The sequence below is a fragment of the Pan paniscus genome, chromosome 7, assembly GCF_029289425.2.
Source record: "Pan paniscus chromosome 7, NHGRI_mPanPan1-v2.0_pri, whole genome shotgun sequence".
In the NCBI taxonomy this organism is placed as follows: domain Eukaryota; kingdom Metazoa; phylum Chordata; class Mammalia; order Primates; family Hominidae; genus Pan; species Pan paniscus.
In genome coordinates this window covers 144,551,716-144,568,364 of record NC_073256.2, presented here as the reverse complement: position 1 = coordinate 144,568,364, position 16,649 = coordinate 144,551,716, and the positions used below count along the sequence as shown (strand labels likewise).

General features: G+C 39.8%; 1 protein-coding gene across 1 annotated transcript in view; it reads left to right on the top strand.

Moving 5' to 3' along the window:
• Positions 1-626: 626 nt before the first annotated feature.
• LOC134730854 (small ribosomal subunit protein eS10-like) overlaps positions 627-16,649 on the top strand; it is a 28,142-nt gene continuing 12,119 nt past the window's right edge. The window contains exon 1 of the mRNA XM_063606535.1: positions 627-1,140. Within this exon, the coding sequence (XP_063462605.1) occupies positions 646-1,140 (495 nt within the window). The 5' untranslated portion in view covers positions 627-645. The remainder of the gene's footprint in view (positions 1,141-16,649) is intronic.

Below are 16,649 nucleotides of genomic sequence, written 5' to 3'. Positions count from 1 at the left end.
CAGAGGCTCGCTCTGTTGCGAGGCTGGAGTGCAGTGGTGTGATCTTGGCTCACTGCAACCTCCAGCTCCCTGGTTCAAGTGATTTTCCTGCCTCAGCCTCCTGAGTAGCTGGGATTACAGGCACACGCCGCCACACCCAGCTAATATTTGTATTTTTAGTAGAGACGGGGTTTTACCATGTTGGCCAGGATGGTCTCAATCTCCTGACCTCGTGATCCACCTGCCTTGGCCTCCCAAAGTGCTGGGATTACAGGCCAGAGCCACCACACCTGGCCATAATAGGGATGATTCTTAAAATGAAGGATACAGTAGAGAATGAGCAGATACAGTCCCTGACTTCTACAGCTTACATCGTACTGGGGTAGGCTGGGGAGGTATGCAACAGACACAAAATAATGATGTGCCAGGTGGTAGGATATGACAATGGGAAAATTAAAGCAGAAAAATGGGAAAAGGAGCAATGAGGGGGATGATTTTAGGCGGGATGATCAGGGATGTTTTCTTTGATAAAGTGACGTTTGAACTGAGACTTGAAGGAAACTGGAAAGAAAGTTGTGTGGATATCTGGGAACAGGATATTCTGAGAAGGAACAGCAAGGATATTCTGAGAAGGAACAGCAAGGATATAAACCTGAAGGTAAGATTATGTTGATGCCTAAGAAGAACCGGATTGCCATTTATGAACTCCTTTTTAAGGAGGGAGTCATGGTGGCCAAGAAGGATGTCCACATGCCTAAGCACCCGGAGCTGGCAGACAAGAATGTGCCCAACCTTCATGTCATGAAGGCCATGCAGTCTCTCAAGTCCCGAGGCTATGTGAAGGAACAGTTTGCCTGGAGACATTTCTACTGGTACCTTACCAATGAGGGCATCCAGTATCTCCTTGATTACCTTCATCTGCCCCCGGAGATTGTGCCTGCCACCCTACGCCGTAGCCGTCCAGAGACTGGCAGGCCTCGGCCTAAAGGTCTGGAGGGTGAGCGACCTGCGAGACTCACAAGAGGGGAAGCTGACAGAGATACCTACAGACGGAGTGCTGTGCCACCTGGTGCCGACAAGATTATGTTTAAAGTGTTTGAGAAGCAAGAAAGAGAGCAGTGCACTGGAGTGGAGAGAAAAAGGGAAGTGACATCAGACAAGGTATGGAGCAGAGAGCAGTGGGCAGCTTTGAGTAGAGCCCTGTGTGCCCTGGTGAAGATTTTCAATTTTACTCTGAGTGAGATGATAATATACTAGAAAGTTCTGGACAGAGGAGTCATGTGGTCTGACTTAGGTGTTAAAAGATTTGCTTTGTCTAGCATATGGAGACCAGACTGTATGAGGCCAGCGGGAAGCAGCAATATCATTAGAAAGGCCTCTGTGATGATTTTCCATGTAAGAAGTAGGTGGTTTGGACCAGGCTGCTGACAGCAATGTTGGTTAAGATATTCTGAAGGTTAAGCAGTCACATATACAGAAAGATCAAATTCTGAGTGTAAGAGGAAGAGAGAATTCAAAGATGACTCCAAAGCTTTCATATGAACCTCAGAATGAATGAGGTTGTCCCTTACTGACATGAATCAAAGAATTTCTCAATGGAGGCTAAAATTACAAATCTGGATGAGTGCTAATGTTGAAAGATGCTGGACCCTGTAACTTTCCAATTTCATATCCTCCACTGTCCCTTTTGTTTTCTATTCTCCTGCTAACCACGTCACCTCTCCCCACAAAGACCTTGCACAAGATGCCTCCTGTTAAGGATTTGGATGTGATCTAAGAATGATTAAAAGCAAGCATTACATTATACAACACAGTGAGATAAATAGATTTATGATTTGGAAGCTCACTTTGTCTATAGGTTGGATAACAGACTGGGGAGGAGTAGTGTAAATGAGGGGAACTAGCTAGGAAATGACTATAGAGATCAGGAATGAGAAGACAGTGGCTTGGACCAGGGTGTCATCACATTAGATAGGCCAATATTGCAGGGCCATTCTGGAAGCACTAATTTCTATGATCTTCCTTAGTACCTAGTTGTCATGTAGGCATGGCGGTAGTTGGTAAATCAGAAAAGGCTAAATTGAGCTGTGGTAGGAGAAAGACAGGAGGCAACAGCAGGTATAGATTAAGTAGAGGAGGAAGTTAAGTGTGGTTTTCTGGGTGGGGCCCTCAGGAAGCTATGAGCTATTTCCAGGAAGAGCTGGCACATTTCTTTGATGGCCTAGTGGTTTTTATATTTTTCTGCCTGAAGTTCACCACTTTCTACCCATGTACTCCTCTCCTGTTTTCATGACCCTCCTTCTTTCAGGACCATTTGAAACCCTTCATTTCTGCCCAACTTCTGGATGTTCTTCCCTATACTCTATTAGACCTCCAAACAGCTTGAAAAGGAGATATTATTGCATAATGGTTAAGAGCACTGGCTTCTGAGTTGGACTGGCTTGGATTTGAAACTCAGTTCTATTACCTACTAACTTCGAGGCTTTGGGCTGATTACTTAATTTCTTGGTACCTGATTTTTCATACCTGTAAACTGGTAGAAATTATGATAACATCTACTTCATAAGATGGTTATCATGATTAAAAATGCCAGGGATTTCTTGTTTCTAGTTTGACATAGAAGCAGCTTGAAGGTCCCCACTCCATCGTAAAAACAAGTAAATATCTGAAGAAATGGTAAAAAAAAAAAAAAAAAATCAACAACTCTTCTACTCTTCTTAGATACATAAGTGAAGGAAGATCACAAGGGAAACTACTGCCCCCAGAATTGGAGGGACAGATAGGCAGATAAAGAGAATCACAACTTACTGGAGCAGAAACCTATGGGCTGAAACATCCATTGGAACCAGTGCCAGGGTAGGAAAACCTGAACTATACATTGATTTATTTCTGGAGGCTCAGTGTCAACAAGTCAGAGATAAATCTCCCAGAGGATCCAGAAATAAGGGGTACCATACTTGTATGAGTTTTACCTCTGGGAGCTCTAATACATTCTTACATTGAATATCTGAGAAAAATTTCCTCATGCTTTGGCAAGAGGAGAAAAAAAGGAAGCATTTTGAAATAGAGCAATGCATTCTTTTTTTTTTTTAAACAGGGTCTGCCCTCAGGGGAAGCTGTCTAACCAGAGCCTAACCCACTAGGGTTTTATCAGAACCTAACTGACCTGAGGAAAAGAAATATTCAACTCCAGCAAGCTCCAGCCTTCCAAATGGAGGAGAAGAAAACCCAACTCCAGCCCACTTCAGCTATCTTGTCCCACATAAAGGGGAAGTGGAAGAAACCTGAGAAGCAGGCATGAAGTTCACAGTCCAGAGGTACAGACACATCAGAGTTCAGTATCTGATGAATTAGATGCAAAAACCTCAACAAAGTATTAGCAAATTGAATTCAACAATGTATGAAAATTATTACATGCCATGACTAATTGGAATTTATCTCAGGTATACAAGCCACGCTGAACATCTGAAAATCAATTCATGTGATCCATCACATTAGCAGACTCAAGAAAAAAAACCACATTATCATATCAGTAGATGTAGAAAAAAAATTTAACAAAATCCAGCACCCATTCACAATGAAAATGCCCAGTAAATTAGAAATAGAAGGTAACTTCCTCAAATTGATAAGGAATATCTCTAAAAACCTATAACTAAAATCATACTTAATGGTAGAAAACTAGAAGCCTTCCCAGTAAGAGTAAGAACAAGGCAAAGATGTATGCTCTCACCAATGCTTTTCAACATCATATATTGGAAGTCCTAGCTAGTGCAATAAGCAAAAAAAAAAAAAAAAAAAAAAAGTTATATTAATAAGAACAAAAACTGTGTTTGTTTGCAGATGACATGATTTTCTATGCAAAAAATTCAAAATAATCAACAACAAAAAAATCCTGAAACTAGTAAATGATTATAGCAAGATTTCAGGATATGAGATTTATATACAAAGGTCAATTACTTTCATATATACAAGCAATGAACAAGAGGGATTTGAAATTAAAAACGAAACTATTTACATTAGTATCCCCAAAATGAAATCCTTATGTATAAACTTAACAAAATATGTAAAAGATACATATGAGAAAAACTATAAAACTCTAATGAAAGAAATCAAAGAAGAACTAAATAAATGGAGAGATATTCAATGCTCATGGATAAGAAGACTCAATATTGTCAAGATGTCAGTTCTTCTCAACTTGATCTATAGATGCAATGCAATCCCAATAAAAATTTCAAAAAATTATTCTGTGGATATCCACAAACTAATGCTAAAGTTTATATGGAGTGGCAAAATACACAGAATAGCCATAATGAAGAAGAATGGAGTTGCAGGACTATTACTACTGAACTTCAAAACTTACTACAAAGACTGCATGATATTAGCAAAAGAATAGGAAAATAGATAGATGGAACAGAATAGATGGCCTAGAAACAGACCTACATAAATACAGTCAACTGATAATCAACAAATGAGCAAAGGCACTACAATGGAGCAAAGATAATCTTTTCAACAAATGGTGCTGGAACAACTGAAAATTCACGTGCAATAACTCAATCTAGACATAGACCTTATACCCTTTACAAAAATTAACTCAAAATGAACGTAAACCTAAATTAAAATATAAAAGTATAAAACACCTAGAAGATAACATAAAGAAAACTTAGATGACCTTGGGTATAGTGATAATTTTTTATATGCAACACCAAAGGTACAAACCGTGAAATAAATAATTAACAAACTGGACTTCATTAACATTAATCATGTCTGCCCCATGAAAGGCAATGTCAAGGAATTTGCAGAAAAGCCAGACTGGAAGAAAATATTTGCAAAAGACACATCTGACAAAGAACTATTATTCACAATATGCAAAGAACTCAACAATAATACAACCAGCAATCCTACTTATAAACGGACCTGCAATCTTAATAGACACTGCACCAAAGAAGATATAAGATAGCAAATAAGCATGTGAAATGATGCACCATATCATATGTCTTCAGATAAATACAAATTAAAGCAACAATAAGATACCAGTACACACCTATTAGAATGGCCAAAATGCAGAATACTGACAACACCAATGCCGGCAAGGATGTGGAGCAAGAGAAACTCTCATTTGTTGCTGGTGGGGATTCAAAATGGTACAGCCACTTTAGAGGGCAGTTTGGCCGTGTCTTATGAAACTAAACATACACTTGCCATACAATCCACCAATCGTGCTCCTTGGTATTTGCCCAAAGGAGTTGAAAAGTTATGTGCACACAAAAACCTGCACATGGATGTTTATAACCATAATTTTAACCATAGTTTTAACCATAATTGCCAAAACTTGAAAGCAACCAAAATGTCCTTCAGTAGGTGAATGGATAAATAAACTGTGGTATGGTGGACAATGGAATACTATACAGCACTGAAAAGAAGTGAGCTATAAAGCCTCATGAAAAAGCATGGAGGAACCTTAAATGCATCTTACTAAGTGAAAGTAGCCAATCTGAACAGGAAAAGGCTACACACCGTATGATTCCAACTATGTTACAATTTTTAAAAAGCAAAACTATAGAGACAGTAAAAAAGATTAGGGATTGCTAGTGGTTGGGGAGAGAGAGGGATAAATATGAGGAGCACAGAGGATTTTCATGGCAGTGAAACTATTCTGTATGCTGCTATAATAAGGATACATATCATTATCCATTTGTCCAGACCCACAGAATGTACAAGAGTGAAACCTAACGTAAGCCATGGAATTTGGGTGATAATGATGTGTCAATATAGATTCATTGACTGTAACCAACGCACCCCTCTGGTACGGGATATTGAGAATGGGGGAGGCTATGCGTGAATGGAGGCAGGGGGTATTTTGGAATACTGTAACTTCTGATCAATTTGACTGTGAATCTAAATATTCCCTAAAAGTAAGTTTATTTTTTAAAAACTCCTTGTTACTCAGTGTTAAAAGAAAGAGATAATATCTACTAAGTACATGATGCAAGGCCTGGAAAATAATAATAGCTGACATTATGAAATTCTTAATTTGTATTAAGCTGTAAAGTGCTTCAGGTACATTAACTTGTTTTATCTTTCAAGCTATACTATTAACTCCATCTAATAGATGAGGAAACTGAGGTACAGAGTGCTTTAGTAGCTCACGCAAGGAGACAAGGCTATTTGGTGTTAAAGCCAGGGTTTGAGCTCAGGCAGTCTCTCTCAGTGAGCAGACTGTACAGCCTCTCTCAAGTAGTAAACACTTAACTAAGGCAGCTATCAGTAGCCTCAGTGGGGCGTTTTAAAAAATGGGCATTCTAGGATCTCAGTTAGGGGAGATCCTAGTTACTTAACTATTAATTCTATATTTTTCTTGCATTGTCTTTTTAAAAATTATTGCTGAGAATCTTTTACAATAACTGAATCCACTTTCTTAGAAACCTAAGGGAGGGCCGGGCGCGGTGGCTCACGCCTGTAATCCCAGCACTTTGGGAGGCCGAGGCAGGTGGATCACCTGAGGTCAGAAGTTCAAGACTAGCCTGGCCAATATGGCAAACCCTGTCTCTACTAAAAATACAAAAATTAGCCAGGCATGGTGGTGCACGGCTGTAGTCCCAGCTACTTGGGAGGCTGAGGCAGGAGAATCACTTGAACCCAGGAGGAGGAGGGTGCAATGAGCTGAGATCATGCCATTGCACTCCAGTCTGGGTGACAGAGAGATACTCCATCTCAAAAAAAAAAAAAAAAAAAAAAGAGAGAGAGAGAAAAAGGAAACCTAAGGAGAAAGAATAGGTGTTCAAATGTTAAATGAGTAAATGAATGATTGGATTGCCTGCATTCATTGCAGACCCTTAGGAAATGTTTGCTGAGCAAATGAGTATCAGGATTAGGAATGTTTAATAGGATCAGGGAAGCCTCCAATGAAACCTTGTTTAAAAATAGAAGGGACCAGTGTGGTGTTGGTTGTGTTGAGTATGGCAGAAGAGTTAAGTGCTGCTGTGTTATCGTTTCTGTATCAGAGCAGTGACTCTCCCAAGTTTTCCAGCCTTTTGGCAGGTAATATTTTGTGGCTAAAACAGAATACGCAGATCTTAATATTTCTATATTTAAGTGTCATAGGATATGAGCCCCTGGCATGATAAGAGGCAGTGTGTGTGGTGGTTTAGCATGTAGGAGCTCAAGCCAAACTGCCTGATGTTTGAATTCTGATTCCACTACTTTCCAGCCGTGTGGTCTTGGGCAATTGTCTTAACCTTCTGGTGCCTCGATTTCCCCATCTATAAAATGGAGATCAAAATAGGACCTCAGCCATTTGAATGACAGAATAATTGAATGAAATAATACATACAAAGGGTCCAGCAAAGAGGCAATAAATGTTAGTTGTGACAACAGAGTGCCAGTTGTGGGCCATGACAGGTGACCACTTGTGCTAATTTTAAAGTAGAATAACTCAAGAAAAGCACCAGACTTTTAGGTCCCTATGTAGCTAAATCATCTGGCCTGGAACTATAATGACAATTTCCTGAATTTGCTAATGACTTTCAAGCCAATTAAACACATCTCTACATGTCTCAAAGCATTTAATGAAAAAGTCCATCTAATTCTGTTGCATTCTGTATTTCATTTCATAATTTTGACACAATAATCTGTTTTATGTCCTGGTCTGTTCTGGTCCATTTCATTTGATTTCATTCTGTTTGCATTCCTATAGTGTATTCCACACCATTTCATATTCCATCGCATTCCATTCTACACAATTCCACATCTCCCCGGCCACATCAGCCTGAGAGTAATAAACAGGTAGCAATTGACGCATTTCTTTTGCTCTATCCCCACCTACTTTCTGTGAATACATTCCCCTTAAATTCTTCCTGAATAACTCTGGGTGTCCTGGAAGATCTATGATCTAAACTAATAATCTGGTCTGTTTGGTGATCTGCAACCTATCTCACTCCTGTGCCAACTTGCTGTGGGGGCTCCTCTGGCTTGAGCCCATTATACCAGAGGCAGCTGGTTGGGATAGTGCAAGCACTAAAGTTTAGACATTCTAAATGGAGCAACAAGACTCCTCCACTAATGCTACCTCTTGCAAATGGAAACAGTTATAGTTTCTTCTTCCTAGTTGCCTCCTTTTCTGGGTAGTAAGGTCTACAGTTGCATTCAGAAATTAGATCATTAAGAAAAATCTATACTGGTGCTCCTTGGAGGTCTGTTCAGGCAACTGACACAGTGACTATAGATTTCACTCACTTGATAACATCAGGACTGAGCAGAGGGTGGGCCTTGTAAGCAGCCAGGGTTTTCAGCACCAAAATGTTGGGGTGTAGGGGGGCATAGTTGTATTGCTCAACAGTGACACCTGTTGACCCAGATAGAAACATTTTTTTTTCAGGTGGGGTTGGGGAAGGCTTTAGAACTAAACAAATACAAACAGCAAGAATTCAAATTGACAACAGAGCAAATAATGTATATGAAAGCCATCTGCTCCCATCTGAGTTGGTTTCCTTGCTGCCAGAGTTGAGTTAACTTTAGCCAGGATACAATAAAATGTTAGCAGAATTGATGAGTGCGAGGCTTTGCAGGATATTTAATGAACATTTGGAGACAAGCAATGTACTCTGGTCAGTTGAGGGAAACTGAGGTCCATACATACATACATACATGCTCTGTATGAGCTATTATATAGTAGTGGAGCCTAGACCAGGAATCAATTTGTTGAATCAAAATCTAAAAGACTTTTTACTTCAGTAAAAAGAGTAATGATTCTTACTTAAGTCTCTTTTGCTTATGAAAATGAAATCATATCTGTATGCCTGCTGCCTCTCTCCCTCCCTCCCTTCCTTTGGTTTTTCCTTCCTTCCTTCCTTTCTTCCTTCTACAAACACATACAAGATAGGTTTGTTGACACCATGAGTCAGGCACTGGACTGGACGTCGATGATGAGCATGACTTGGCCTAGACATGACGAGGTTCATCAAATTTCAGAAAGCCATTCCTGCCCATTATCTGGTATAATCACTGACACAGATGAACCCTATACTATAGGCTGTGACATCCCAGAAATGACAAAGATGGTATCTGGCTGAGGGAATGGTAGGTCAGTGAAACCTTCACTGAGGACAGGATTTTTGAATTAGGTCTTAAAATGACAGTAGAAGTTTCCCAGCAGAAGTAAAGAAACTCAATGGCATGGAGGGAAGTGATGGTTTGGAGAATGGTTAATAGCCTTGTGTGCAAAAACCTCGTTTATCAAGTAATTCTTTTGAAGATCGCATGGGGGCAGTAAAAAGAGCATAGGCTTTTGAAGAAGTCAGACCTAACCAAAATCCCACTCAGTAGCTATGTAGCTATGGCAAGTTAGTAGACTTCTATGGGCCTGTTTCTCCATCTATCGTGTAGAATTAATATCTACTTCCAAGGACTGACATGAGGAAAGATGAGGTCATGTAATAAGGACATTAATACTGAGCCTACAACATGAAAACTAGCGGAGAAATGGTGCTGTCTCCAGATTCCATAGATCTGAGTCCTGTTCTTCAGTCTCCAAAGAGGCACATTGGCTTATCATCAAGTAAATGTCTGCAGGAAAGACCATGCCATGCAATTAGTAGGCTGCCTCAGGCTTGTGAACTTTCATGTAAATGTATTATGTGCACACACACATACACGCACACACACCATAAGGTGACCTGAAAGCAGAGACTCTTCCTGTGGAATATCACAGAACTAGATCTGCAAACAGGAGACCCTTTCATAAAAGTTTCCAGATAGCCCATTTGTACTTTCTACAACACAGAGAATCAGACCAACATTTCCATCTCTCTTTTGGCCTCTCCTTGCCAATCATGGAAGCAAACCTTTTGCCACCTCCATTTTAAATTTAGATTTTGACATCATCTCCTGGCCTAAACGTGGGTCATGGTGGAGGGCCAAGTTCACATGGCTGTTTTCTCCAGCTTCAGCTTTCCTCTAATCTGTGCTCTCCTGACAGTTTCATTCATTCCTTACAGAGTGCTTACCACCTACCCTGCTTTTTTTTTTTTTCAATTCATGGAAATGAATCAGATCTGTGATGGCGTCATTCAAAAGAGAAAGCTAATTAAAAAGGTCCCCTTTCCTTCCTCTTACAGACCTTGCCATCGTATCCCCTTTTGGAGACACAAGCCAGGAAGGAAGCTCTTCAGTGCAGCTGTGAATAGAGAAATGCTGGCTGAGGTTTTGGAGACACTGGGTGATCATTCCCAGTGAAATTTTTAGATCCCTGGGGACATGAGCTGCTTTGTCTTTTCCAAGGTCAGGATAAACAGAATAACTTCAGGCTTCTCTACCCAGAAAGAACATGTGGCATAAATATCAACTGCAGAATAAATATGATTAATCTGGTACATGGACGAAGATGTTTTCTAGGAGATGCTTATCCTGGGATGAGAGCTTTCATAAGCATTGATATTTACATGACTCTTACCGTGTGTCAGGAACTGTTCTAATTGTTTTACCTATGTCAATTCATTTGATAGTCACAACCACTGAAAGGAGTAAGTACTCTTATTACTTCCATTTTACAGATAGGGAAACTGAGGTATACAGAAGTCAAGTGACTTGCCCGAGGTTATTAAACTACTTAATGTCAACACCAGGATTTGAACCCAGATCATTTGTTTCTGAAGTACATGCTCACAATCACTGCATTACTGATACACTGTTTTGTCTTTGCATACTTAAGTGGTCATAACTTAGTCTGAAACACTTTGTGAGAGCAGGAAGCAAACTGTCCCCTTATTAGGTGGACCAGTATAGTGATAATACAAAAATGTATTTCATTTGAATTACTTGCTAATATCTTCTAATTGAGGCAATTTTGAACAGGAATATACATATCTAGCCTCTATTTTTCTAGCTAGAAGTTCTGAAATCCCTGGGCTTAATATTGTATGGCAACAATTGGCTGGAGTTGAGTTGCTGCCACTCTCTTTTAACTGAGCCATGCTCTCTCTAGTTTGCTACAGGCCCCACCACTCCCTATTGCCTCTCCAATACCAGGTCATTTGGCATCTTACTCAGCTCATTTCATGCACATGTGTTCCACAATTGGTAACATAACCCTAAAAGTATTTGAGTTTGTGGCTTCTGCTCTTGTGACAGAAGATTTTTCTCGAATTCCAAGGTCAACATATACCATATTGACTCTGGGCCACATTTTTTAATGTGCTCAAGCTCAGTTTTTCTCCTTAAAAAATGAGGGGTTTAAAATAACACTTCGTAGTTGCCTCATCTGTGGATTGGGAGAATGAATGCCTGTCATTTCTAGAGTTGTAGTAAGGGTCAGTTGGGGCAGTGCCTGTGAATATACGCAATGGGCCATCAAGCAATCTCAGGGTTTCAGGCAATGCTGGGGTTTATAAAGCACTTTATGTTTTAAGTTCACTTTTATTTCTAAAGTCTCATTGACTGCTCTGAAAATCTCTCAAGTAAAGTGGGCACTAAAGGCTTTATACTCTCTCCAATTATACCTTCCATTGTATAGATTTGGAAGCTGGGGTCCAAATGTGTTAAATGACTTGCCTAACATGGTCCATTAATGTAAGTACAGAAACGGAATGAGACCCCAAATCTGCTTCAGGGAGGGACACTCTTCTAAGATACTGTGATGCTTCTTCCCAAGTAATTCCGTCTTCAGACTTCAAGGTCTCAATTCGAATCATAATTCAATATAGGACTTTCATAATCTTAAAAGCAACCTGACATTCATTACAGTGGGCTGTGAGAAATACTAGCGCAGAGCCACATACTCTGGGCTTCATGCTAGGTTTTGCAACTCACTATCTTTGTGACATTGGGCCAGTGACTCAACCCATTAAACCTCAGTTTCTTCACTTATACAATAGGGATAATGTCACCTGTTCAGACTACCTCACAAATTTGCTGTGAGACTCCATTGAGATGATGTCAGTGAAAGCATGATGTCACTATACATTAATATCAGAATGTGTATGTCTCTTAGCCTCCTGACTAAAGACTGAGCTTCAGGAGGGTATGTTGTAGACTGTCTTCTCTATTCCAGGTGCTTTTGTACTTCTCACATAAGGACGCATGAAATGCGTAAACAATAAGACCTTAGCCATCAGGTGGTTCCAGCCAGGGAAGCAGGAGATGGAGCCATGAAATGATTCTTTTTGGGGGATTGCGGTCAAAAAATGAGGAATGATACTCGAGTTGAGGTCTGTTTGCTTTCTACCTGTGCAGGTATCAGCCTATGAGATTCCAAGACATGCTTGATCACTAGTCAGCAGTTCACGCTGTCAAAATTCAAAAATTACTGTTAGGGTAAAAGAACATTGGAGTTTAAATCAGAAGATGTAGCTTTAAATTTTGATTCAGTTCTTTAGAAACGGTGTGTCCCTCTCTGGACCTCAACTGGGCTGTCATAATTATAGGCGTTCTTAGACATAGCAAACATTTATATTGGTTCTCTTCCTTCTTATAAGCTTTATTACAACACGCAGATTTCCACTGGAAGTTTGTATTAGGTTTGTATTGTATTTGCCTTTTTCTTATTTTTTTCTCTCTTTCTTCCTGTTTTTAAATCCACTTGTGAGCCAAGTTGGCTCTTATTCATTTTATCCCGAGTTACCAAACACCCTGCCCAAATTGAGAGCATTTCTTCTCCTCAGGCTGAAAATACTCAGTGAGTAAACCCAAGGTCTTTAATAGCAAGACAATCAGATCCGCTTAATGTAATTTGGTTTCTGCCTGAGAATTAATGTCACAAGAAGTATTTGAATGAGCTTTGCTGTCTTTTTTTTCTTACAGAATTGTAGACTGGATCCCAGAAAAATTCTGGTCAAACTAACAAATGATTCACTAAAGAATGGGGGCAGAAAAAAAAAGCTGGCTGCTTGTTCTCTCTTTCTAGTTAATGAATCGAATTGATACAGGAACTTCATCGTGTTCTCAGGGAAATCCTGTTGGCTGGGGCTCACTCTTCAGCACCGCTAAATTTAGGTCACGGCTCAGTGAAGAACAATTACAGATTCTTAATAAAAGATAATTTACCCAGTGACATCCAACAGGACATCTGGGCAGGCGTTCTCATTTTCTTGTTAATGTTGTAGGGGTGGGGAGCATGGAGTAGGGATGAATGTTGACAGAAAGTCATTTTCTGACCTGCTTTGTGGCATATGTCAGTCCATGCTCTTCCAGCAACTGAAAGCTGAACCTAATGGGACCCCCACAAAATGGTTTTCTAAATTGGGCCAGGACAAAAAAATGCTAAGAAGCTTAGTAGTGGGAAGGCAGAATTCATAAGTCCTGCATTTGAAACCTGGTTGCTCATGCCTTCTCTGGATTAATCTTTTTCTACCTTACCTTCTGCTCTCTACTAACTGCTCTCTCTACTCTTTAGCCATGCTGAATTATTTTATGGCTCTTCACAAACTGTGGTTTATCTGTCCTACCTCCCGCCACCCTCCGTTTGTTTTTTTTTTTTTTTTTTTTTTTTTTTTTTTTTTTTTAGACAGGGTCTTGCTCTTTTGCCCAGGTTGGAGTGCAGTGGTGCAATTTTGGCTCATTACAACTTATTCCTGCCAGGTTCAAGTCATTCTCTTACCTCAGCCTCCGGAGTACCTGGGTTCACAGGTGTGTGCCATCACCCCTGGCTAGTTTTTGTCTTTTTTGTAGAGACAAGGTTTTACCATTTTGGCTAGGCTGGTCTCGAACTCTTGAATTCAAGCAATCTGCCTGCCTTGGCCTCCCAAAGTGTTGGGATTACAGGTGTGAGCCACCATGCCTGGATTCTCCACCCTTTTTGTCTTTGACCACCCTGTTCTTCTAGGTTGATATGCTTCCCCCTCCCTTTTGAATGACTTGTTTTTGCTTTAAAACCTATTTCCATTGTTGTCTCTTCCAGGAAGCTTTCTGTGACCCTTGAAGGCAAAGTGTGAAGCCTTTCTCTAACTCTTTGCTTGGTTTCTTCATTAGATTGAGCTCTGCCAAGTACAGACTGTGTCATAGTGTTCTCAGTGTCCCAGGAGTAACCTACTCCATTCAAATCAGTTTTCTTAAAGTCCTAATGGCCCCACTGTTGCCAAACACAACAGACATTTCGCAGTCCTTATATATTTTCCCTTTTAATGGAATATTACGCTGTTTACAAGTTCCTCCTTCTTGATGCCTTCTACTGTGGATTGAATTGTGCCCTCAAAAATACGTGAAGGGCCGGGTGCGGTGGCTCACGCCTGTTATCCCAGCACTTTGGGAGGCCAAGGCAGGTGGATCACAAGATCAGGAGTTCGAGACCAGCCTGATCAACATGGCAAAACCTCGTCTCTACTAAAAATACAAAAATTAGCCGGGTGTGGTGGCATGCACCTGTAATCCCAGCTACTCAGGAGGCTGAGGCAGGAGAATCGCTTGAACCCGGGAGGCGAAAGTTGCAGTGAGCCGAGATTGCACAATGACACTCCAGCCTGGGGGACAGAGTGAGATTCCATCTCAAAAAAAAAAAAAAAAAAGTGAGGATTTGTTGTTGTTGTTTAGACTTTTTATTTTCATTTCAATAGTTTTGGGGGACCAGGTGGTGTTTGGTTACATGGAAAAGTTCTTTAGTGGTTATTCTGAGATTTTGGCGCACCCATCACCTAAGCAGTGTACACTGTACCCAATGTGTAGTCTTTTATCCCTCACCTCACTTCCACCCTTCCCCCTAAGTCCTCAAAGTCCATTATATCATTCTTATGCCTTTGCATCCTCACAGCTTAGCTCCCACTTATAAGTGAGAATATACGATGCTTGGTTTTCCGTTCTTGAGTTATTTCACTTAGAATAAGGTCTCCAACTCCATTCAGGTTGCTGTGAATGCTATTATTTCATTCCTTTTTATGGCTGTGTAGTATTCCATGGTATATATAGGAATGCCATATATATATATATGGGATTGCTGGATCAAATAGTAGCTCTATTTGGAATCTCCATACTGTTTCCCATAGTGGTTGTACTACTTCAAATTCCCTTCAGCCATGTAAAAGTGTTCCTTTTTCCTCACATCCATGCCATCATCTGTTATTTTTCAATTTTTTAATTATGGTTATTCTTGCAGGAGGAAGGTGGTATCTCATCGTGGTTTTAATTTGTATTTCCCTGATAATTAGGGATGTTAAGTATTTTTTCATATGCTCATTGGCCATTTGTATATCTGCTTTTGAAAATTGTCTATTCAAGTCCTTTGCCCACTTCTTGATGGGATTATTTGTTTTTTTTCTTGCTGATTCCTATAAGTTCCTTGTAGATTCTGGATGTTAGTCCCTTGTCAGATGCATAGTTTGTGAATATTTTCTCCCACTCTGTGGGTTGTCTTTTTACTCTGCGGGTTGTCTTTTTACTCTGCTGTTTATTTATTCTGCTGTGCAGAAGGTTTTCAGTTTAATCAGGTCCCCTCTATTTATTTTTTGTTTTTGTTGCATTTGCTTTTGGGTTCTTGGTCATGTGCTCTTTGCCTAAGCCAATGTCTAGAAGAGTTTTTCCAATGTTATTTTCTAGAATTTTTATAGTTTCAGGTCTTAGATTTAAGTATTTGATTCATCTTTAGTTGATTTGTGTATAAGGTGAGAGATGAGGATCCAGCTTCGTTCTTCTACATGTGGCTTGCCAATTATCCCAGCACCATTTGTTGAATAGGGTGTCCTTTCCTCACTTTATGTTTTTGTTTGCTTTGTCAAAGATCAGTTGGCTGTAAGTATTTGGCTTTATTTCAGGGTTCTCTATTCTGTTCCATTGGTCTACCTGCTTATTTTCATACCAGTACCATGCTGTTCTGGTAATGATAGGCTTGTAGTATAGTTTGAAGTCGGGTAATGTGATGCCATCAGATTTGTTCTTTTCGCTTAGTCAGGCTTTGGCTACGTGGGCTCTGTGTTGGTTCCATATGAATTTTAGTATTTTTTGTTCTAGTTCTGTGAGGAATGATGATGGTATTTTGATGGGAATTGTATTGAATTTATAGACTGTTTTTGGCAGTATGGTCATTTTCACAATTTTGATTCTACCCATCCATGAACATGGGATGTGTTTCCATCTGTTTGTGTCACGGATGATTTCTTTCAGCAACGTTTTGTAGTTTTCCTTGCAGAATTCTTTTGCCTCCTTGGTAAAGTATATTCCTAAATATTTTATTTTATTTTTTTGCAGCTGTTATGAAATGGGTTGAGTACTCGATTTTATTCTCAGCTTGGTTGTTGGCATATAGCAGTGCTACTGATATGTGTACACTGATTTTGTATCCCGGAAATTTGCTGAATTCATTTATCAAATCTAGGAGCTTTGTGGATGAGTCTTTAGGGTTTGCTATGTATATGATGATATCATCAGTGAATAGCAGCAGTTTGACTTCCTCTTTACTGATTTGGATGCCCTTTATTTCTTTCTCTTGTCTGATTGCTCTAGCTAGGACTTCTAGTACTACGTTAAAAAGAAGTGGTGAAAGTGGGTATCCTTGTTTTGTTCCAGTTCTCAGGGGAATGTTTTCACTTTTTTCCTGTTCAGTATAATGTTGGCTGTGGGTTTGTCATAGATGGCTTTTATTACCTTAAGGCATGTCCCTTCTAAGCTGATTTTGCTGAGGCTTTTAATTATAAAGGGATGTTAAATTTTGTCAAATGCCTTTTTATACATCTATTAAGATGAATTTTGTTTTT